Source organism: Aquarana catesbeiana, linkage group LG13 (genome assembly GCF_042186555.1).
Source record: "Aquarana catesbeiana isolate 2022-GZ linkage group LG13, ASM4218655v1, whole genome shotgun sequence".
Lineage (NCBI taxonomy): Eukaryota > Metazoa > Chordata > Amphibia > Anura > Ranidae > Aquarana > Aquarana catesbeiana.
Window position 1 is genome coordinate 4,771,637 of NC_133336.1, and position 24,312 is coordinate 4,795,948.

Consider the following 24,312-nt stretch of genomic DNA (forward strand, 5'->3'; position numbering starts at 1 on the left):
TTTGCTTCAACTTTGGATGGATGAACTTGGCAGGCTCTCTACAAATATCACGGCACACTGCCTTGCATTTTCTTTCAAGAGGGTTGTATAAACCTGTTGCCGACCAGCCGCCGTTGTTATACGGCAGCAAGTTGGCATGGCTGCACAAACCATCGTAGGTGTACGTCGGTCACTTAAAGCTGTGGCAGGGCGCACGCCCGCGGCATGACATCAGAGCCAATGCGCATAGCCAGCGGCCGCGATGTCCGCCGGCCACCTGCGATCACTCCACAGAGAGCCAGAACAGGGATCTGTCAATGTAAACAGACAGATCCCCGTTCTAACAGGGGAGGAGAGAGAGATCTGCTGTTCCTAGTGATCAGGAACAGCGATCTCTCTACTCCTCCAGTTAGTCCCCTCCCCCCACAGTTAGAAACACCTCCCAGGGAACACATTTAACCCCTTTATCTCCCCCTAGTGTTAACCCCTTCCTGCCAGTGACATTTATACAGTAATCAATGCATTTTTATAGCACTGATCGCTGTATAAATGTCAATGGTTCCAAAATAAGTGTCAAAAGTGACCGATCTGTTCGCCGCAATCCCGCTAAAAATCGCAGATCGCTGCCATTACTAGTAAAAAAATTATAATAGAAATGCCATAAATATATTCCATAGTTTGTAGACGCTTTACATTTGGCGTAAACCAATATACGCTCAGTGCGATTTTTTTTTCACCAAAAAATATGTAGAAGAATGGGCAGAGCAGAGAGCCGGTGGCCTACAGTCACCAGCTCTCTGTTCACAGAACTCTGAGCGATGAGTTATCACCCGATATTGATTGTTGCTTTGTTTTTGACGTTCCAATGATACCAGTCGTCACCCACCTTGTGCCAGCATGTTGAACTCCAAGAACAGTGCTATGTGGTAGAGTTCCATGGCCTCTTCCGCCCGGGTCATGTTGGGCTTTCCTGCTACCAGAGCCTGAACTTCGCTCAGGCTCCCGATTGATGGGCTACAGTGCAAGACGTAGGACAAGTCCACTACATCCGTGTACATGCAATGCAAAATGACCTTTGCATATTTTTTTGGTATTATGGATTCATCCAGAATGATTCTGGTCGGAGTCCTCAAAGTCCGATCAGTAATCTCCTCCCCAGTCCGTATTCGCCTTTGCAGCAAGTTGCGGAAGAACGGAGAACGCGCTGAGAGAACCGCCTTGTGCGCCCGGAGCTCCTCGTCCAGGCAGCCCTGAGCCCCGTACGCCTCCACCAACTCGGAGTCGGCGGAAAAGCTCAGCACCGCGTCGTAGTAGCACATGTAATCGAACAGTCCACGCATGTCAACGTCCAACGAGTTTGGTGTACCGAATTCCTCGCTGAGCTGGACGAGGATATCCACGTTCTGGAACCTGGAGTCCTCGATGCCAAACTCGCCCGTATACAGGTAGTGTAACAAGGCAGAGAACATCGGCATATCGATGCCGGCGGTGTTAATGTCCATGATGATTTCTGCCCCAAATTCCGGAGAGGACGAGAGCAGCTTCTTAAAAAATGGACACCTCGCTGCCAATATGGCACGGTGGACAGGAAAGCACGTTTCCTGGAATATTAAATCGACGTCCGTACAGTATTTGTACTCGTACAGGTCGGCCATGTCCTTCTGTAAGGTCCGGGTCTCTGGCCTGGCCAGGTTGGCCTGTAAGGAGAGCTCTTTTAAGGCTGCCGTTCCCTCATATTCCTCCACAAGCGCGTTGACGTCTCGGACGTCCCACCCGGAGAGCAGCTCCCGCATCTGCTTGGCATGGTCCGCCGAGCGACTCGTCTTCCGACGCTTGATGAATTTCTTCTTGAGGGTGGCCAGGCCGGAGGTTTTCTTTTTCTTGTCTTGGGGTTTCTCAATACCATGTTCCAGACTGTAGAGCTTCGATTCGTAGCCATAGCCTTGCTGGGTGTAGGAGGATGTACCTGGGGGAAGAAACAAACAAGCTATTATATCTTCAAAGTGTGGAAGATTCCAACACACACAACTACACATATCATAGGAAAAACACATGAATGTGAGCGATATATGTTGCTGCCACCCTGAGTGGGTCACAATATGGGAAAATCTCCCCCAATAGGGTTTTTCCGCAGCAAAATTCTAGTCATTGAATTTGTTTAAAAGATTTTATTGGAATTATAACAAGACAAACACACATAAAAGTTTAAAATATGAGCTCCAGTCAGAGATATGTGTAAACATTCAATTTTACAATATTGTAATCATACAATAGATATCAATATTTAAAATGCAAATTCCAAACGCGTTTCGACATGCGTGGTCAAAGTCTTCCTCAGGGGATTAATTTGCTGTCAAAGAATGTACAATCAGTTATATATATTAACAGTGTAAATTTTCACACAATTACACATTTTTTATTACAAGTTAAAGCGGAACTTCAGTCATTTTTTCATCTTTCCTTCTATTAAATCTTCTGCCCTTGTTGTTGTTTTAACTTTGGATAGTAAAACATTTTTTTTCTGCCAGTAAATCCCTTATACAGCCCACTTCCTGTTTCCTTTTTGGTCATTAGCCTAGGCTTACGACATCATACACAGCTCTCTCTCTCCTGAGAGTTTTCCTGGAAGGGAGGGGGGATGAGTCATAAGAGGGCCAATGAGGGCTGCAAGGCTGGATGTGTGCCTCTGTGTGTCTGTAAATCCAGGAAGTGAACAGGCAGCAGCTTCAGCTGCCCACAGTTAAAATGGCTGCAGCCAAACTCAGTGGAGGGAGATTTCTGCAGCATATTTAGCAAGTACAGAATCACAGTATATATAAAATAATATGCAAAGTGGTTGGAGGGAAGCTTCAGAATGGCAAAGATGTTTTTATTACCAATAATGTGAGCAGACTGCAGTTCCTCTTTAAATGAGAAGTAGGGCCAAAGTTCTTCCAGCCTTACTTCTCCTGAGAGTCACAGGACTACACTTCGTTGTGCACTCCTGTGACCAGTTCTCAGCCGACAGCGGGGTAAAGTCCACTGTTGGCTGAGGTTACTCAGGCTCTGAATCGATCCGAGGCACTTTTTAAAAGTCAATAATAATATCCCATAGTTTGTAGACGCTATAACTGATAGGCTGCATTGAGGAGGCTGCACTGAGGGTCACTGATAGGCTGCATTGAGGAGGCTGCACTGAGGGTCACTGATAGGCTGCATTGAGGAGGCTGCACTGAGGGTCACTGATAGGCTGCATTGAGGAGGCTGCACTGAGGGTCACTGATAGGCTGCATTGCGGAGGCTGCACTGAGGGTCACTGATAGGCTGCATTGAGGAGGCTGCACTGAGGGTCACCGATAAGCTGCACTGAGGGTCACTGATAGGCAGCACTGCGGAGAGTGCACTGATGGTCACTATTAGGCAGCTCTGATCAATGCTGATGTCCCCTTTCACACTAGCTGGTTACCGACTTTCTCTTCTGCTCATGCAGTGACAGCGTGAGGAAAGGAATGCCGATAACTGGCTTGTGTTTACATCGTGATCAGCTGTGATTTGATAAAGCTGATCACCCGGTAAAGAGCCGCTGTGATTGGCTCTTTACCCCGATCTGTGATCAACTGTGTCTAGAAGACAGCGATCACCGAGCATGCCGTCCACGCACAGCAGCAGGTGCGCCGATCACGGGAAAACATCATATGACGCATTCCCAGCACTGGCCGACCGCACTGTAGACATGATTTTGCAATAACGCGGTCGGTAAGTGGTTAATAGTCGAGTTCTGGGTTTCATTTCACTTTGGTATATTTGGGCCAAGTTGGTCCTAATGAACTATTTCCATTGCAGAACAATGTGGCCGCTGTGTGTGCGCTACAACAACACGGTAGTAGCATTAGCTACATACAGTAAGCAGAGATGTGTTCAAAAGTAGGAATTGTGACGTCATCCGCCTCTCCACCTTGGCCAATCAGAGGAAGCCTTGCCCTGAATGGCAGACACACATTCAGCTCTAATATAGTCAGCAGGGCCGAGTGACAGCAATGGGACAGCCTGCAGAGGATCGGTGCACCTCTGTGCAGGTAAACATGGCCGCCACACAGAACACGGATGTGAACGAGGCCGATATTTCCCGGGTGTGTGACGGGTTTCTCTGATAGGCTGTATGACCTCTTTAATAAGCCCAGGAAATCCGGGAGAGAGAAGTATTCAGAGCAGTTCACATGAGACTCTTCATCCGCCTCTGTAAACATTTCTGAAATTTCTAGTGTTGGCACGAGCCGGACGATCGCTCTACACAGAAGGCATTTATTCTTCTCAGGGCAACCCCCAAATACCACCGCTGGATTTCACAGAGAATAAGCCGGGGCTTGAGAGAGAGAGAGAGAGAGAGAGAGAGAGAGAGAGAGAGAGAGAGAGAGAGAGAGAGAGAGAGAGAGAGAGAGAGAGAGATTACCTATAAAGGTTTGCTGCGTCTGTGCGTTTCCCCCGACCCTTGGGGAACTGGAATGCGGGTAGCTCGATGCATTCACACCCATGTCGTCAGTCACTCAGACATTCCGCCTGACCGCTGTCCAAAGTACGAGGCCACATCGCCGCATGATTCCCAATGCCAGGTTCTCCCAGAAGACGCGTATCCATGTCTGAAAACAGAGAAAAATGATTGAGATTGAGGGTTACATCTGTTCAGGAAGTACAAAAAAATACCTGTTGATCCCGCCTGAAACCTAGTGAGCCGATTAACTTCCTGTCCTCCCTGCCTGTGCTGCACTCTTATCAGTGGAATTATTCTCAGCTCTCAATACAGCACCCTTCTTTTTCATAACATTGGGGAAAGTGTTCTGTAGTCCTGGCTAAAGAGAAAATGCCCCTTCACTATATACAGTAAGGTGAGCCTGTGTTGTCACCCTGGGACAGGATGTGGGCTGACAGCAGGCGAAATTAAAGTCCATGTTACCCCAGACGTACAGGACACTGCAGACAAATAGCATGCTTGGTTTGGGTAGCTTGCTCAGCCACCACGCCCCCTGACCGATCGCTGCCCGCCTCTGGCGCACGCCCCCTGACCGATCGCTGCCCGCCTCTGGCGCACGCCCCCTGACCGATCGCTGCCCGCCTCTGGCGCACGCCCCCTGACCGATCGCTGCCCGCCTCTGGCGCACGCCCCTGACCGATCACTGCCCGCCTCTGGCGCACGCCCCCTGACCGATCACTGCCCGCCTCTGGCGCACGCCCCCTGACCGATCACTGCCCGCCTCTGGCGCACGCCCCCTGACCGATCACTGCCCGCCTCTGGCGCACGCCCCCTGACCGATCACTGCCCGCCTCTGGCGCACGCCCCCTGACCGATCACTGCCCGCCTCTGACGCACGCCCCCTGACCGATCACTGCCCGCCTCTGGCGCACGCCCCCTGACCGATCACTGCCCGCCTCTGGCGCACGCCCCCTGACCGCCTCTGGCGCACGCCCCCTGACCGATCACTGCCCGCCTCTGGCGCACGCCCCCTGACCGATCACTGCCCGCCTCTGGCGCACGCCCCCTGACCGATCACTGCCCGCCTCTGGCGCAAGCCCCCTGACCGATCACTGCCCGCCTCTGGCGCAAGCCCCCTGACCGATCACTGCCCGCCTCTGGCGCAAGCCCCCTCCCGATCACTGCCCGCCTCCGGCGCTCGTCCCCTCCCTAATACAAGCTCTGTGTGTGCCTTCACAGCATCCTGTAATCCTGCACCCCCCCAATCAGGAAGAAGAGATGCATGGCCACGACTGAACTTGTTACCCTTGTAAAAAAAAAAAAAAAAAAAAAAAAAAAAGGGGGGGGGGGGGGGGGGGCAAGATAATTTCTGAAAAGGAGTAGAAGCGGTTATGGTGACGGCATAGTAATAACTGTGTTAGAAAGTATCTATAACATTGTATGTTCACTACTACAATAAATCAAGAAAAAGACTAGATGATGCTGGATGTCATCCACTCGGGAAATGGGGCGGGGCTCTATCTGACTTGCTGCAGCTTCTAATGCACATGGTGAGAAGCTCACAGTGTGCAGTGAAATCAGAGGAAGCCGTTTCAGTCCAGGAGAGGAACCGGTACACCTAAAGGGAGGGCGGAGGGAGAAGTTAGCATGGTAAAACTATAATATTATTTTAGTAAATGGGTTTGGATCTGTTTGAATGAAAATGAAGTTTTCCTTTAAGGGAGGTGGCACAGCCTTCTACTAATATTAGAAAGGAATGTGAACGGTTGCCATCTGTATTATGAAGTCTCATTAATGAGCTCAGTCTGGGGAGTGGCCCGGCCCTCACCCACAACAACAACATCTAAACATAAAACTTCCTATGTGAGCACACAATCAGATAATGATCTCTGTTTCTGTGTACGATCGATTCTCAGCACATTGTGACTCCATGGTTCTAAACAAAAAGGAGGAAAAAAAAAAAAAATCTTTGGATACAATGTATTCAATCCCTGCTAATAAATGTGATGTAAAGGGAGGTGAGCCGCGGTGTGAGAACTTCTCTGAAGCTCCAACTGCAGGGAAGGAGGTAGAAGAAGTGCGAACCGGTTATATTTAGTCACTGCAACAGCTTCTTACTTTATATATCCGGCTTTTCCAAGATAAACAGAATTCTCATGTAAACAAAGTCTAAACAACCCCTCCCCCCACCCAGCAGTCTTTGTACATGCTTAGTTAGAGATTTCTGTGGTTAACCAGCTCCCGACTGGCCTATAAAAACAAAAAGACGGCCGGGTCTTTCGTTATTAGAGGTGGACGTTGTGACGGAATCCGGACACCCCGACTGGGTATCTCCGCCAAGACGTTGCTTCCAAAACTCTGGAATACGAGATCAGTGAGTCTGACTATAGTTACCCCAAGAATTGGAATAAACCAGAACTGTTTATTTGAAGAATACCGTCTTTTCTACACTTGAGAAGGAGGTTCCCCCTCCTGATCATATTACCACAACAATACAAATTATAACCAGAAACATAAATTAATATGAGCCAATTAAAGTGGTTGTAAACCCTTTTAGGTGACTTTTACCTATAGGTAGTGGAAATATCTCCTAAATGTATTGTAGTGCGCCAATGTCATCATCGGCGCATGCGCTGTGAAGAAACGGACTGTGCCGTTTCTTCCCCCAGCAAGTGCCGTGACTGACAACATGCGCTGGAATAACGTCACGCGGCTCCGGCCAGTCACAGAGCCGGAGTCCGCGGCCCCGGAAGGAAGAGGGGCGAAGATGGACGCGGCCTGCACAGGGGAAAGCTCGGGCTTCGTTTGCAGGTAAAATGTCATTATGCTTTTAATTTGCAGGCCTTGCAGGGAGCAAAAGAGGAAGTAAATCCATTAGGGTGTACTTCCTCTTTAACTAATCATTTAACCAGCCTAGGTTAACCTTTTAGGTCAGACTTGCCGTCTCCTAGCTCAGAAGACACAATACACATTATCATAAGTATAAACACAGAACACCTTCATACAATAGCAGGAGCCCCTAGTAGCAGACGGACCGGCTCCTACATTGAAGATCATGAAATCCATATCTAAGCAATGCTTTGATTAATCAGGGATTGCAGGTGGCATGGCAACAGTCTACAAAACTCTTACAATAATTCCAATGTATCAGAATGATAAAACATTGTATCAGATATCTTGAGGGATATTGTTGACAAATATTACTGTTCCATTTTACAGAATCCAAACCACGTTCTCAGTGTCCATTAAATAGCGGCCCATCATTTTCTCAGTCACCCTGTGCCCCTAATAGACACAAGGTGACAAAGACATAGGAGCTGCATGGGGAGCTGAAACAAGGGTTTCCCAACCTCTCCAAGGGATTCTGGATTCCACAGGCCCCCCGCCCAAAGTGAGTCCCGTCACAGACATTACGACATCCACCCAGATCGGGCACACTGCGGCACAATCTGTCACCGGCTGTGTCCATCAGACGCAGCCGAAGACTGATCACTGTACCGGCTCGCTGCCAGTACAATGTGACCGCTGTGACCAATCATTCAATGGATGATTCATTCAGTTTGTTTTGATTAGCTGTGATTGGCCAGAGCTAATCACACGGCACAGATGGGCTATGTCTGTACCATGTGATCACACTGACCAATCACAGCAGGTCACATGACGGTTGTAAACAATGGATGACTTCCTTTCATGCCATCCATTGCATTCAATTGTGTTGCTAGCTGTGATTGTGCCATGTGATCACACTGACCAGACAGGCCATTCATAGCCCATCTGTGCCATGTGATTAGATCTGACCAATCACAGCTAATCAAAATAAACTAAAATTAATCAGTTTTATTCAGTAAAATTATTGTTTATAGCAATAAAATTTACTGCTATAAGCAATCAATGTATAAAAAACAAAAACAAACCTGATCACTTTCCCAGAGTAGTACAGTGTTGCCATAGTAACATATTGATCAGGTCTGTGAAAAATAAATAAATCTTAAAAATAAAATACAAATAAAATAAATTTGAAAAAAAAAAAATGTTTTTTTTTTTTTTTGTACTGTCACCAGTCTGTCCCTGATCACCATCACACCAGTTACACGACGACACACTTATAGGCTGCCCCGATTACCAGTGTGATCAATGTCCTTACAGCCTTGCTGGTTATCGACTCTCCTTTCCTCACACAGACAAAGCGTGGGGGGGAAAAGGACTGCCGATAACCGGCAAATCTGTTCACATGTGATCAGCTGTGATTGGACACAGCTGATCAAACCGTAAAGGGCCACAGTGATTGGCCCTTTACCCCGATCTGTGATCAGCTATGTCCGAAGAACACAGCGGCCTCCGAGCCCGCCCGATGCAACGCTGCAGGAGGCACGCAGGGGGTGGGATTCTGAGAGGATGTCTATTGATGCGCCGCGCCCCCCCCCCCCCCCCCCCCCAGAACTGGAAGACCGTGCTGTAGCCGTCATTTAGCTACTGGTTAGATAAAAAGACTGAAGTTCCTCTTTGATCAAAGAGAACAAAGACAATAAAATTCTACATCACATCCAAAGTCCAAAGGAATATGAGCCAACTTAAATTTGTTTTAACAGAATACAATAAGCCGCAGGGAACATGGATTGGGATTTTATGTGATATATCCGATCTCTCTCTGTATCTAGGAGAGATCGAGATCTCTCTCTGTATCTAGGAGAGATCGAGATCTCTCTCTGTATCTAGGAGAGATCGAGATCTCTCTCTGTATCTAGGAGAGATCGAGATCTCTCTCTGTATCTAGGAGAGATCGAGATCTCTCTCTGTATCTAGGAGAGATCGAGATCTCTCTCTGTATCTAGGAGAGATCGAGATCTCTCTCTCTCTCTCTCTCTCTCCCTCTCCCTCCCTCTCTCTCCCTCTCTTATATATATACTACATTACAAAAAAATTTTTATAACGGTTACAAAGATCCCCAGAGTTGAGATGTAGTTGTTCAGTTTCTTAGTTTCTTATTATGGACATGCGGATGGACGATTTTGAAACTTTCTATCCCAGAAGCGTTTCATTAACGTTTTGCAGCTAAATTTTTACATTAAGATTTTTGCTTTCTTTTTTTTTTCTAAATAACGTTTTGTGCCTTTGATCATTTTTATTTGTATATTGTCTCTTGAATTAGTTACCGGCCAACCATGAATTTTCCCTTTTGCTGGGGCACCAGCTTAGCATATTCTGTAAGGCAATATGTCCAACTACTACCCCCTCCCTCCCCTAAACTTTTTTTTTTTCCCTTTTTGTTATACCAACTACCTGAAGCCATGTTCCTGGGGTCCTTCTTTGGATGTCCACATCGCTGCCTGTTTTATGTGGACACCTCCTAATGGTGGAGACAACCCTTACAGCAGAGGGTTCTCTCTCACTGTTTCCCAGAGGTAGAAGTCATTGGGTGGTGAGGAGACCAGTGCCCACCAAGGAGGGAGAAATGTCCAATCCTCAGCAGGAGAAATAAGCTCGGCTCAAAGAGGAAACTGATTGTGATCCATTATTACAGTGCAGGATGGCTCAGGAACAGTTCTGGAAGCAAGGTTGAGGAATTTCAGGTTTGCCCGGAGTTGGGCTTTAAAATAGAATAGAAGTTTACAGCCGGGATGAGGCTACAAATTGTGCGGTAATTAGACACAGGACTCATTCTGGGATTATTACATCCGCTTCACAACAAGAAACCAGCAATGGAACTTTCCAATACATCCCAAATCCACAAATATGTGCTACACGGCTCCGCTGACATAATGTGCGGTCTATACGGGGGGAGAGACTCCGCATATATAAATACATACATAAATACTAGAGAAACCCTCCACTGTCATAACCGTCCAACTTTTATCCGAGGACAATGGAAGGGTGTAGATATATATATATATATATATATATATATACATATACACACACACACACACACACACACACACACACACACGCACACACGCACACACACGCACAAACAGTAGCTCACAAAAGTAAGTACCCCCCTTAGTCACATTTGTGTAAATCTTCTCTTCTATCTTTTCATGTGACAACACTGAAGAAATGACACTTGTCTACAATGTAAAGTAGTGAGTGTACAGCTTGTATAACAGTGTAAATTTGCTGTCCCCTCAAAATAACTCAACACACAGCCATTAATGTCTAAACCGCTGGCAACAAAAGTCAGTACACCCCTAAGTGAAAATCTCCAAATTGGGCCCAAAGTGTCAATATTTTGTGTGGCCGCCATTATTTTCCAGCACTGCCTTAACCCTCTTGGGCATGGAGGTCACCAGAGCTTCACAGGTTGTCACTGGAGTCCTCTTCCCCTCCTCCATGATGACATCACAGAGCTGGTGGATGTTAGAGACCTTGCGCTCCTCCACCTTCTGTTTGAGGATGTCCCACAGATGATCAATAGGGTTTAGGTCTGGAGACATGCTTGGCCAGTCCATCACCTTTACCCTCAGCTTCTTTAGCAAGGCAGTGGTGGTCTTGGAGGTGTGTTTGGGGTCGTTATGTTGGAATACTGCCCTGCGGTCCAGTCTCTGAAGGGATCGAGTGTCCTGTTTCTGGGTATTGATTGCCTACTGCTTTCACGGACCAGGCTGACATTACTATAACAAGTCTCTTCTGTATTAAACCCTGCCATAAAGTTCCACTTTAAGTATGCCCATGTAGAAGAGGCCGAATACTTAAATACGATTAATTTAATAAAATTAAATAATTGTATTTCCTTTAATAAATAAATAAGCCCAGTAGAGGGACGCTCTCCCTCACACACTGAACACGAGGGGTATCGGCCTCTACTTTTCATTGTGTCTAAATTTCCAGTTCCCGGTCCTTATCTTTCCCAAGCGAAGGCCGGAACACAGAAAGAATGGGTTTAGAACTACTGAGGATGCATCAAGAAGGGCGCTCCATTACTATTTGTTTAGATCTCAGTTGCATTTATTCTTTGAATCCAAACAGAAAACAGACATGTTGGAGCGCTCCCCGCACGCAGCAGATCTCAGTGTGCTGGTTGGAGATCACGTAGCACGCCACTGGAACATGTTTAAAAGTAACAGAGCCGAGCCTTTCCAAGAAGCACAGCCTTATGTTTTCAGTTACTGGAAATGCACGGCAGCCTGAGCAGCTTCACCCAACATAATAGGACAGGCACACTATAATCAGAAGCGTGAACTTTTAACCCTTGACTAGCTCAACCAAACTACCCAAGATACCTGAAACAGGATTATTTATTAGGCGCAGGGTCAGCAATGCTCGGCCTGCACATCCACTGGGCGCAGGGTCAGCAATGCTCGGCCTGCACATCCACTGGGCGCAGGGTCAGCAATGCTCGGCCTGGACATCCACTGGGCGCAGGGTCAGCAATGCTCGGCCTGGACATCCACTGGGCGCAGGGTCAGCAATGCTCGGCCTGGACATCCACTGGGCGCAGGGTCAGCAATGCTCGGCCTGGACATCCACTGGGCGCAGGGTCAGCAATGCTCGGCCTGGACATCCACTGGGCGCAGGGTCAGCAATGCTCGGCCTGGACATCCACTGGGCGCAGGGTCAGCAATGCTCGGCCTGGACATCCACTGGGCGCAGGGTCAGCAATGCTCGGCCTGGACATCCACTGGGCGCAGGGTCAGCAATGCTCGGCCTGGACATCCACTGGGCGCAGGGTCAGCAATGCTCGGCCTGGACATCCACTGGGCGCAGGGTCAGCAATGCTCGGCCTGGACATCCACTGGGCGCAGGGTCAGCAATGCTCGGCCTGGACATCCACTGGGCGCAGGGTCAGCAATGCTCGGCCTGGACATCCACTGGGCGCAGGGTCAGCAATGCTCGGCCTGGACATCCACTGGGCGCAGGGTCAGCAATGCTCGGCCTGGACATCCACTGGGCGCAGGGTCAGCAATGCTCGGCCTGGACATCCACTGGGCGCAGGGTCAGCAATGCTCGGCCTGGACATTCACTGGGCGCAGGGTCAGCAATGCTCGGCCTGGACATCCACTGGGCGCAGGGTCAGCAATGCTCGGCCTGGACATCCACTGGGCGCAGGGTCAGCAATGCTCGGCCTGGACATCCACTGGGCGCAGGGTCAGCAATGCTCGGCCTGGACATCCACTGGGCGCAGGGTCAGCAATGCTCGGCCTGGACATGCACTGGGCGCAGGGTCAGCAATGCTCGGCCTGGACATCCACTGGGCGCAGGGTCAGCAATGCTCGGCCTGGACATCCACTGGGCGCAGGGTCAGCAATGCTCGGCCTGGACATCCACTGGGCGCAGGGTCAGCAATGCTCGGCCTGGACATCCACTGGGCGCAGGGTCAGCAATGCTCGGCCTGGACATCCACTGGGCGCAGGGTCAGCAATGCTCGGCCTGGACATCCACTGGGCGCAGGGTCAGCAATGCTCGGCCTGCACATCCACTGGGCGCAGGGTCAGCAATGCTCGGGCCTGGACATCCACTGGGCGCAGGGTCAGCAATGCTCGGGCCGGGACATCCACTGGGCGCAGGGTCAGCAATGCTCGGGCCGGGACATCCACTGGGCACAGGGTCAGCAATGCTCGGCCTGGGCATCCACTGGGCGCAGGGTCAGCAATGCTCGGCCTGGGCATCCACTGAGCGCAGGGTCAGCAATGCTCGGCCTGGGCATCCACTGGGCGCAGGGTCAGCAATGCTCGGCCTGGACATCCACTGGGCGCAGGGTCAGCAATGCTCGGCCTGGACATCCACTGGGCGCAGGGTCAGCAATGCTCGGCCTGGACATCCACTGGGCGCAGGGTCAGCAATGCTCGGGCCTGGACATCCACTGGGCGCAGGGTCAGCAATGCTCGGGCCGGGACATCCACTGGGCGCAGGGTCAGCGATGCTCGGCCTGGACATCCACTGGGCGCAGGGTCAGCAATGCTCGGGCCTGGACATCCACTGGGCGCAGGGTCAGCAATGCTCGGCCTGGACATCCACTGGGCGCAGGGTCAGCAATGCTCGGGCCTGGACATCCACTGGGCGCAGGGTCAGCAATGCTCGGGCCGGGACATCCACTGGGCGCAGGGTCAGCGATGCTCGGCCTGGACATCCATTGGGCGCAGGGTCAGCGATGCTCGGCCTGGACATCCACTGGGCGCAGGGTCAGCGATGCTCGGCCTGGACATCCACTGGGCGCAGGGTCAGCGATGCTCGGCCTGGACATCCACTGGGCGCAGGGTCAGCAATGCTCGGCCCGTTCACCAGTAGTAGTCAGTTATCTCCTATGTCCATGGTCTCACTGACACCAACAATGGAGCACAATTCTTCACAAGGACACTAACAATTGGGCCGAATTACACAAATGATAGAGCACAATTCCTCCCACTGACACCAACGATGGGGCCTAATTACACCAACAATGGGATACACTTCCAATGACACCAACAATTGGGCCCAATGACCACAATGATGGGGCACAATTTCTCACTCTGACACCAAAGATGGGGCATTGTTTTTTTACCACTGACATCAGGACCTTTTCTACTCGCCCTGGCCACAGTCCGGCCCCTCCAAAGTGTGAAGGACAGTAAACTGGCCCCTTGGTTTAGAACGTTTGGAGACCCCGGTCTTATGTCATGGGGTAGCACATTGGACTCAGAATCTCACTTTGGCTCCTTGGCTCCCCAGAGCTGCCATTATGACCCAGGCTTCATTACCTTGGGAGTCACCGAGGTATTAAAGCCATTTTTACGAAGGCAGCCTTGGAACAGACACCTTTAATAGCACATGGAGAGTTGGGGGCTGCAGAGAGAGATTTTCACCAAAAGAAATCAGCAGAAGAAACGCCTCCTATGTCCCTTGTGCCGATTTTGGCAGCATTTAGGCTTCAGTCCAGCCACAGGAACACAAATTTGGTCATATTGTGCAACAGATGGAAACCAGACAATCTGCTTTTCACATTTATTGATGACTCTAAGCACAGTCACAGCGGATAAAAGCCAGTCTTTAAAACTGACGCGTTTCATTAGTACATTGCTGAGTCAGGACTGTCACACTTAGTGATTCTGTCAGTAACTTGCTGGACGCGTCCCCCTCACTGGAGTTGTCACCCCCCCCATAGACAATAGCACTGCGAGCAAAATCCGGGGACTGTGACCCGTCCAGACATGACAATCATTGAATGAGAGGAAATGTGACAGTAAACCTTCATTAACAGAGATGAAGGGAAAAAAAAAAAAAGAGAACATTCCATCTCCAGCACACGGTCATTAGAGCCTCCATTTACCAAACTCAATTAGAGTCCCGAAAAAAGTCTGTTCAGTGTCTGCCGGCCTGGTGTTCATCTTGTGTTCATCTTGTGTTCATTTGCATCTGAGAACCGTGAAAAGCAGAATTTCATGTAGAGACAAGCGAGGAGCTAATGAACCAGTCATGCAGAAAATAGAACTGTCTGCTCACGAGAGACAGAAGTATGTGAACCCCAAAGAGGACTACCGCAAACAAGCTACCGGGGACAGAAGTATGTGAACCCCAGACAGGACTACCGCAAACCCTCTACCGGGGACAGAAGTATGTGAACCTCGGGCAGGACTACCGCAAACCCGCTACCGGGGACAGAAGTATGTGAACCTCGGGCAGGACTACCGCAAACCCGCTACCGGGGACAGAAGTATGTGAACCTCGGGCAGGACTATCGCAAACCCTCTACCGGGGACAGAAGTATGTGAACCCCAGACAGGACTACCGCAAACCCTCTACCGGGGACAGAAGTATGTGAACCCCAGACAGGACTACCGCAAACCCGCTACCGGGGACAGAAGTATGTGAACCCAGACAGGACTACCGCAAACGCTCTACCGGGGACAGAAGTATGTGAACCCCAGACAGGACTACCACAAACGCTCTACCGGGGACAGAAGTATGTGAACCCCAGACAGGACTACCACAAACCCTCTACCGGGGACAGAAGTATGTGAACCCCAGACAGGACTACCGCAAACCCTCTACCGGGGACAGAAGTATGTGAACCCCAGACAGGACTACCGCAAACCCTCTACCGGGGACAGAAGTATGTGAACCCCAGACAGGACTACCGCAAACCCTCTACCGGGGACAGAAGTATGTGAACCCCAGACAGGACTACCGCAAACCCTCTACCGGGGACAGAAGTATGTGAACCCCAGACAGGACTACCGCAAACCCTCTACCGGGGACAGAAGTATGTGAACCTCGGGCAGGACTACCGCAAACCCGCTACCGGGGACAGAAGTATGTGAACCTCGGGCAGGACTACCGCAAACCCGCTACCGGGGACAGAAGTATGTGAACCTCGGGCAGGACTATCGCAAACCCTCTACCGGGGACAGAAGTATGTGAACCCCAGACAGGACTACCGCAAACCCTCTACCGGGGACAGAAGTATGTGAACCCCAGACAGGACTACCGCAAACCCGCTACCGGGGACAGAAGTATGTGAACCCAGACAGGACTACCGCAAACGCTCTACCGGGGACAGAAGTATGTGAACCCCAGACAGGACTACCACAAACCCTCTACCGGGGACAGAAGTATGTGAACCCCAGACAGGACTACCGCAAACCCTCTACCGGGGACAGAAGTATGTGAACCCCAGACAGGACTACCGCAAACCCTCTACCGGGGACAGAAGTATGTGAACCCCAGACAGGACTACCGCAAACCCTCTACCGGGGACAGAAGTATGTGAACCCCAGACAGGACTACCGCAAACCCTCTACCGGGGACAGAAGTATGTGAACCCCAGACAGGACTACCGCAAACCCTCTACCGGGGACAGAAGTATGTGAACCCCAGAGAGGACTACCACAAACCCTCTACCGGGGACAGAAGTATGTGAACCCCAGACAGGACTACCGCAAACCCTCTACCGGGGACAGAAGTATGTGAACCTCGGGCAGGACTACCGCAAACCCTCTACCGGGGACAGAAGTATGTGAACCTCGGGCAGGACTACCGCAAACCCTCTACCGGGGACAGAAGTATGTGAACCCCAGACAGGACTACCGCAAACTCGCTACCGGGGACAGAAGTATGTGAACCCCAAAGAGGACTACCGCAAACCCGCTACCGGTGACAGAAGTATGTGAACCCCAGACAGGACTACCGCAAACTCGCTACCGGGGACAGAAGTATGTGAACCCCAAAGAGGACTACCGCAAACCCGCTACCGGGGACAGAAGTATGTGAACCCCAGACAGGACTACCACAAACCCGCTACCGGGGACAGAAGTATGTGAACCTCGGGCAGGACTACCGCAAACCCTCTACCGGGGACAGAAGTATGTGAACCCCAGACAGGACTACCACAAACCCGCTACCGGGGACAGAAGTATGTGAACCCCAGACAGGACTACTGCAAACCCGCTACCGGGGACAGAAGTATGTGAACCCCAGACAGGACTACTGCAAACCCGCTACCGGGGACAGAAGTATGTGAACCTCGGGCAGGACTACCGCAAACCCTCTACCGGGGACAGAAGTATGTGAACCCCAGACAGGACTACCACAAACCCGCTACCGGGGACAGAAGTATGTGAACCCCAGACAGGACTACCGCAAACCCTCTACCGGGGACAGAAGTATGTGAACCCCAGACAGGACTACCGCAAACCCTCTACCGGGGACAGAAGTATGTGAACCCCAGACAGGACTACCGCAAACCCTCTACCGGGGACAGAAGTATGTGAACCTCGGGCAGGACTACCGCAAACCCTCTACCGGGGACAGAAGTATGTGAACCTCGGGCAGGACTACCGCAAACCCTCTACCGGGGACAGAAGTATGTGAACCCCAGACAGGACTACCGCAAACCCGCTACCGGGGACAGAAGTATGTGAACCCCAGACAGGACTACCGCAAACCCGCTACCGGGGACAGAAGTATGTGAACCCCAGACAGGACTACCGCAAACCCTCTACCGGGGACAGAAGTATGTGAACCCCAGACAGGACTACCGCAAACCCTCTACCGGGGACTGAAGTATGTGAACCTCGGGCAGGACTACCGCAAACCCTCTACCGGGGACAGAAGTATGTGAACCTCGGGCAGGACTACCGCAAACCCGCTACCGGGGACAGAAGTATGTGAACCCCAGACAGGACTACCGCAAACCCGCTACCGGGGACAGAAGTATGTGAACCCAGACAGGACTACCACAAACCCTCTACCGGGGACAGAAGTATGTGAACCCCAGACAGGACTACCGCAAACCCGCTACCGGGGACAGAAGTATGTGAACCCCAGACAGGACTACCGCAAACCCTCTACCGGGGACAGAAGTATGTGAACCTCGGGCAGGACTACCGCAAACCCGCTACCGGGGACAGAAGTATGTGAACCCAGACAGGACTACCGCAAACCCTCTACCGGGGACAGAAGTATGTGAACCTCGGGCAGGACTACCGCAAACCCTCTACCGGGGACAGAAGTATGTGAACCCCAGACAGGACTACCACAAACCCGCTACCGGGGACAGAAGTATGTGAACCCCAGACAGGACTACCACAAGCCCTCTGCGGGGACAGAAGTATGTGAACCCAGACAGGACTACCACAAACCCGCTACCGGGGACAGAAGTATGTGAACCTCAGACAGGACTACCGCAAACCCTCTACCGGGGACAGAAGTATGTGAACCTCAGACAGGACTACCGCAAACCCTCTACCGGGGACAGAAGTATGTGAACCTCAGACAGGACTACCGCAAACCCTCTACCGGGGACAGAAGTATGTGAACCTCAGACAGGACTACCGCAAACCCTCTACCGGGGACAGAAGTATGTGAACCCAGACAGGACTACTGCAAACCCGATACTGGGGACACTGAGGGATCAGCAATTCAGCAAGACAATCATTCACATCTCCTATATTATAGAATTCTTCCTATAAATAGAAGTATAGAGCGGGGCTTGACAAAACACACAGCTCCCAACTGTCCCGGATTTGGAACAATGTACCTCTGTCCCTTCTTCCTCCTCATCATTTGTCCCTCATTTTGGTCTGATTTATATAGTTGTATATAAAACTCACTTTTTTATCTTTCAAGAAGTGTTACCCAGTGCTAAACCTTTCATCCAATTTCTAAACTGCTACATTTGTAACTTTCAAAAGCCAATATAAAAGGAATATTAGTGTTAAAAAAAAACAAACACACTTAATGGTTTAACTAATCATTTTTTGTAAAATTCTCCTTTAGGAGGGGCGTGGCAGGGGGTGTGTCCTATGCCTACCTACTTTTGCTAATAGGTGTCCCTCATTCCCATCTCAAATAGTTGGGAGTTGTGCAAATTTGCTTTGAATCTAAAAAAAGTTAGGAGCCAGTTTTTTGTTTTTTTTAAGCTTAGGGGTGGAACATGTAACATGTTCCGGAAGGTGAACTTATCCTCTAACCCTTTTGTTTTTGCAGGTTTAAAAAAAAAAAAAAAAAAAAAAAAAAAAAAAATCACCATATATTTTCTGAAAGCTGACACCCCCCTAGAGCAGGGGTCTCAAACTGGCGGCCCTCCAGCGGTTGCGAAACTACAAGTCCCATGAAGCATTGCAAGGCTGACAGTTACAAGTATGACTCCCACAGGCAGAGGCATGATGGGACTTGTAGTTCCGCAACAGCTGGAGGGCCACTAGTTTGAGACCCCTGCCCTAGAGCGTAAAAAAGTGGTAGTTCCAATTTTTTGTCACACGATACTACCGCACAATTAAATTAGTATAAAGTAAATTTTAGGGGCACAAAAACGAGATTGAATAAAAAAAAAAAAAATGTTGGTAAAATATAAAAAAGGATGAGGTTCCATCGAGTAAATAAATACCACACATGGTAAAGTGTGTGGTCAGAAACCAGTATCAACATCTACATGAGATATGGCACCAATATCCCGTACAGATAAGAGGAAATATTTGGAGGATGTGGGACTTTAAAGGTGCAAGATATTGAGACAATATGTAAAAAAATGATATACACATTTTATTGAACAATGTCATATAAACAATACATACAATATAATCATAGCCATATGTGTGTGCAAAGCATCGTATTAGTGACAATGATTTACTGTAGTCACGTTTATCTTCTCTACATGTTTCGCCATGTGGCTTCTTCAGGAAAGAACGTGGTGGTTCATTTAGATATAAGAACCTATAATCCAACAACTTTAGTTGTGCAGTAAAGACAAAGAGAAATACAAATTAATACATCAAATATAAACAGGTTATGTCTTATTATATACCTATGGCTGCACTTAAATGAAGGGCAAGAGACACCCTTGTGCAGCCATAGGTATATAATAAGGCATAACCTGCTTATATTTGATGTATTAATTTGTATTTCTCTTTGTCTTTACTGCACAACTAAAGTTGTCGGATTATAGGTTCTTATATCTAAATAAACGAACCGCCACGTTCTTTCCTGAAGAAGCCATATGGCGAAACATGTAGAAAACATAAACGTGACTACAGTAAATCATTGTCACTATTACGATGCTTTGCACACACCTATGGCTATGATTATATTGTATGTATTGTTTATATGACATTGTTAATTTAATAAAATTTGTATATATATTTTTTTTACATATTGTCTCAATATCTTGCACCCTTAAAGTCCCACATCCTCCAAATATTTCCAGATACCCCACATGTCAAATCTTAATTTGCATGCGCCCGTGAAATGGCGACAAACTTCAGTACCCGATATTATCCATAGGCAACACTTTAATAAAAATGCCCCTATAGGTCATCTGTTTAGAGTTACAGATGTGGTCTGGTTCTAGAATTAGTGCTCTCATTCCGGCGTACGCGGCGATATGTAACATGTGCATTGTAATCAACATGTGCGTTTACACTTACACATCCGTATATGTGGGGGCGGGGGCAGATTTATGTGCTTGGGTGTAACTTTTTTCAATTAAACGGTATAATGTGTTATTATGCACACTATGAAATACACACCTTAGAACAAAGTCCTCCAGCGGCGCGCTGTCAATCGCTGAACACATTTCCATCCTCACCCAGTCTTCCTCCTGGGTTCACGCCCCCCCCGGACTGTCTGAATGACCGCGTGGGAGTCACAGACCACGACACAGAGCTCTGAAGGGACAGCACGGTACGCCACCCCCTCAGAGTACATGTGCCGGTGACGTCACCTAAACAGTGCAACTTAAGGAGATATTCACTCTACCTACAGGTAAGCCTTATTATAGGCCTCATTATAGTCTTACCTGTAGGTACAAGTTCAAAAAAAGGGTTTACTTCCACTTTAACTTTTTTATTTCATTTTTTTTTTAATACATAGGGGACAAAAAGTCCCTTATGTGATGATTTTTTGGTGACAGTTCTCTTTAATGAGACCCCCAAAATCTCCCCTGTGCTCCACTCAATCTAATGCACATCGCACCGCATTACATCCTTTCCCGGTGACCCGGAAGTGATGTCATACACGTCACTTCCGGGTCAGGAACAAGAAGGGGAGGAGAGAGACATGTGTCGTTCTCTTCTCCCTCCCCTCCACCCCGGGGCCACCCGCTATGTCGGTCCCACAAATGGGTAAGCGGGATACATCACGGATAGACGCTCATGGAAGCATTCAGACATCAGCCCAGGCGCCAGGATGCAATTTCTGGTCGCCATGGCAACCTGGGATTTGTTGAGCCCTGGAATAGTATATGGAACTTGCATATCTTGTAGCATTGTAGGTATGATGGTCAGGTGTGCCCAAACTATTGGCCATACAATGTACACTCATTGCCAAGGTGTGGTGGAAATCAAAGGAGAAGTACGGGGAAAACTCGCTTGGCTGTACTTCTATAGATCACACGAGTGCAGATCGTTTTGCACACCTGTGACCCGTTTTTTCAGCCCGCTCTCTGCTGACGTCACAGAGTCCGGTCCAGGCGCGGGCATCATCACGACCATAGAGTTGGGATCCGCCCACATCCATGGACCGGCACCCGGCTCAGCCTCTCAGCCAGCCGCTCCCAACCCCTCCCCAGCCCAGCGCTCCAGTGAGCGAGGAGGGGGGCAGAGCAGAGAGCTGCGACTGACAGCCACCAGCTCTCTGCTCGGGGGAGCTGTGAGAAAAGAGAGATTGGCAGCGTTCAATCACTCGGTTCTCAGTGTTGGAGGTGCTGGGGGGGGACTGATGCAGCATCCAGCTACGCAAGTATAAATCCAAAAAAAAAAAAACACACCTCTTTAAACCACTTGCAGCCCAAGGACGTCATATGACTGAGTGGGGAAATCTGAATGATGGGCGCAGCTACGGGCATCAGATATCTTTTTCGTCCGGCGATTCGAACAATCAAAGCGGCAGTTCAGTCTTTACAGGCGGCGGGAAGGGACATCAATTTTTTTTGTAAAATTCATTAAAAAAAAATTTTACCCTCAAAAAAAAACGCGTTTGAAAAATTGCTGCGCAAATACAGCGTGACGTAAAAAGTTGCAACAATCGCCATTTTATTCCCTAGAGTCTCTGCTAAAAAACAAAAAAAAACACAACAACAACAACGTTTGGGGGCTTCTAAGTAATTTTCTAGCAAAAAAAAAAAAAAAGGATGAGGAATCGGATTAAACCTCTGCATGCAAATGATTTTTTTATATAATATAATATTTTTTCTTCTCTATTAACGCTGCTCAGTATATAAAAATAACCCCCCCCCCCCCCCCCCCCATCCTCCTCTTTCTTGTACATAAAAGCAAAATGAAAACTAAAAAACAATCAGCGAAAAGGAATGTCTGTGTAGAAAATTACAGGTCATTAGATCTGCCTGTAAATCACACATCTTCTGTAAGAGGAGAGAGCAAACTGCTGAGAGGGCGATACGGAGGAGAGGAATATATAGGTCAATGTGTATAAAGCTGAACACAACGCACATAAAAACCACCAATAAAAAGGCAGGTAGATGTTTAATAAAGGATACGTTGCAAAGTAAAAAAACAATAAGTGAAAAGTGCAGAGCTAATAAACGGTCTTAGAATGAACCAAGACTGAATATTTAGACAAAGGTGTGCAGTATATATAAGTGAACGCCTCGAATGGTGGTAAAACAAAACAATAAGTGTATGCAAAAGTGAATGTACACCATATCAAAAGTGAAACAAAACTCATAAAAGTTGTTTGAAAAATGGTGAAGAGACCTTCAACTCGATGCTGTACTCCTGTAGCTACACTGGATATCTTCTAAACATGCACGGTTTAGGAGATATCCCCTGTATTTGCATGTGCCTGACGTCATGCATACTGTACGTTCCGTTGCTTCAGTTAGACTGTGCCGTTACCGGCGGCTCCCGTGTGCGTGCGCAGGAGTGATGTCATCGCGGCTCCGGCCAATCACAGCGCCGGAGCCCGCGATACCCGGAAGTAACTCCGGGGGCGATGTCGGCCGCCGGATCGGTGTATTAGGACGGCTGCAGGAGGCTTCGATCTCAGGTAATTCATAATGAGCTAGTATGCTATGCATACTAGCTCATTATGCCTTTGTCTTCCAGGGTTTTTTTTTTTCTAGGGTTTACAACCACTTTAAAAGTGACGGGTCTCTAATATAGAAAACAATTGTGGGAATATAATAGAAAACGAATAAAACAAAAGTCCAGAAAGTGAAATGATTCAAAGTCCATAAATGAATGAACGACGTGACATCGTAGTGACTTCAAATGTGAGGTTTGTGTAGAAAAAGTTGCCAATAGACGATCCACCACCAATCGGTACAAGGCTTACCAGGGGGATTGAACCCAAATAGGCAAACGCCTAATGAGTCAATCAAGCTTGTGGTGTAACACACCGGGGGATACCGGCATCAACATACACCACCTCCGGTTAGGGGTATAAACTCCCGTGGTCCTTCACCACATTACTTCTGATGAAGAGCCCTCCAAGGGGGTATTAACAGGGAACCTGATGAGTGATCTCTCCTGTGTGAAGAGCAGTGAGGCCACATACAGCGCAATTCCATTTCAGTGAAAATGGTTGCTTATACCAATGAAAAATCGGGTGTTTTCAGGCCTCAGGTCCCAGATTATGTCTTATTAGACGAAACGCGTCAGTATGGGCTGTGCTGATGCCAGTGCGTCATTATTTATGTTGAGCGAAATTTATCTTCACAAATGTGAGTGTTCCTTTTATACATAATACTTTACTGAATTGGAATTGCACCATGTTTAAAAGGAACACTCACATTTGTAAAGATAAAAAGCACTTGATATAAAATATGACGCAGTACATAAGCAGAGCCCGTTCCGGCGCGTTTCGTCTAATAAGACATCATCTGGGACCTGAGGCCTGAAAAACACCTGATTTTCATTGGAATAAACAACCATTTTTACTGAAACTGGTTCAGTGTCTTTTCCCCATCAAGACTTATTCTTGTACATCTGCTGAAGACATGAAAGCTGAAGATGAAGTTCATTTCTGCCAATTACACCCCAAACAGGACAACAAAAAATAAATATTCTGTTGTATATTAAAAGCGGAGGTCCACCCAAAAGTGGAACTTCCACTCATTTGTCTCCTCTCCCCCTCTGGTGCCACAATTGGCACCTTTGGGGGGGGGGGGGGGGGGGGGGGGACAGGATACCCGTCTGACAAGTATCCAGTTCCCACTTCCAGGAGTCCGGGCTGCGGCCCGTGACATCACCGCGGGGTTCCCTTCGCCTCCTCTCCCTGTTGCCGGGCCAGTAGGAGAGGGGAGCAGGGCATCGCACATACGCAGTAGCATTCCTGGCATGAAGCCATAAGGCTACACAGCCGGGCACCCTTACCCGCAATGGCGGCGGCAGCACCCGACCAGCCGATGAAAAATTCAGCTGTGGTGCCGACATCGCCGGACTCCAGGACAGGTAAGTGTCCGATTGTTAAAAGCCAGCAGCTGCGGTATGTGAGCGGAATGTGTAACTGCTGGCTTT

At 48.9% G+C, this 24,312-nt stretch overlaps 1 protein-coding gene across 2 annotated transcripts in view; it reads right to left on the reverse strand.

The window, feature by feature from the left end:
- The window catches only part of BTBD7 (BTB domain containing 7), an 80,264-nt gene that overhangs the window by 45,929 nt on the left and 10,023 nt on the right, over positions 1-24,312 (reverse strand). For both annotated transcript variants that reach the window (XM_073609593.1, XM_073609594.1), the window contains exons 2-3: positions 4,409-4,595; positions 866-1,945 (exon numbers count right to left, since the gene is read on the reverse strand). In XM_073609593.1, coding sequence (XP_073465694.1) covers positions 866-1,945; positions 4,409-4,490 — 1,162 coding nt within the window. In that variant the 5' untranslated portion in view covers positions 4,491-4,595. The remainder of the gene's footprint in view (positions 1-865; positions 1,946-4,408; positions 4,596-24,312) is intronic.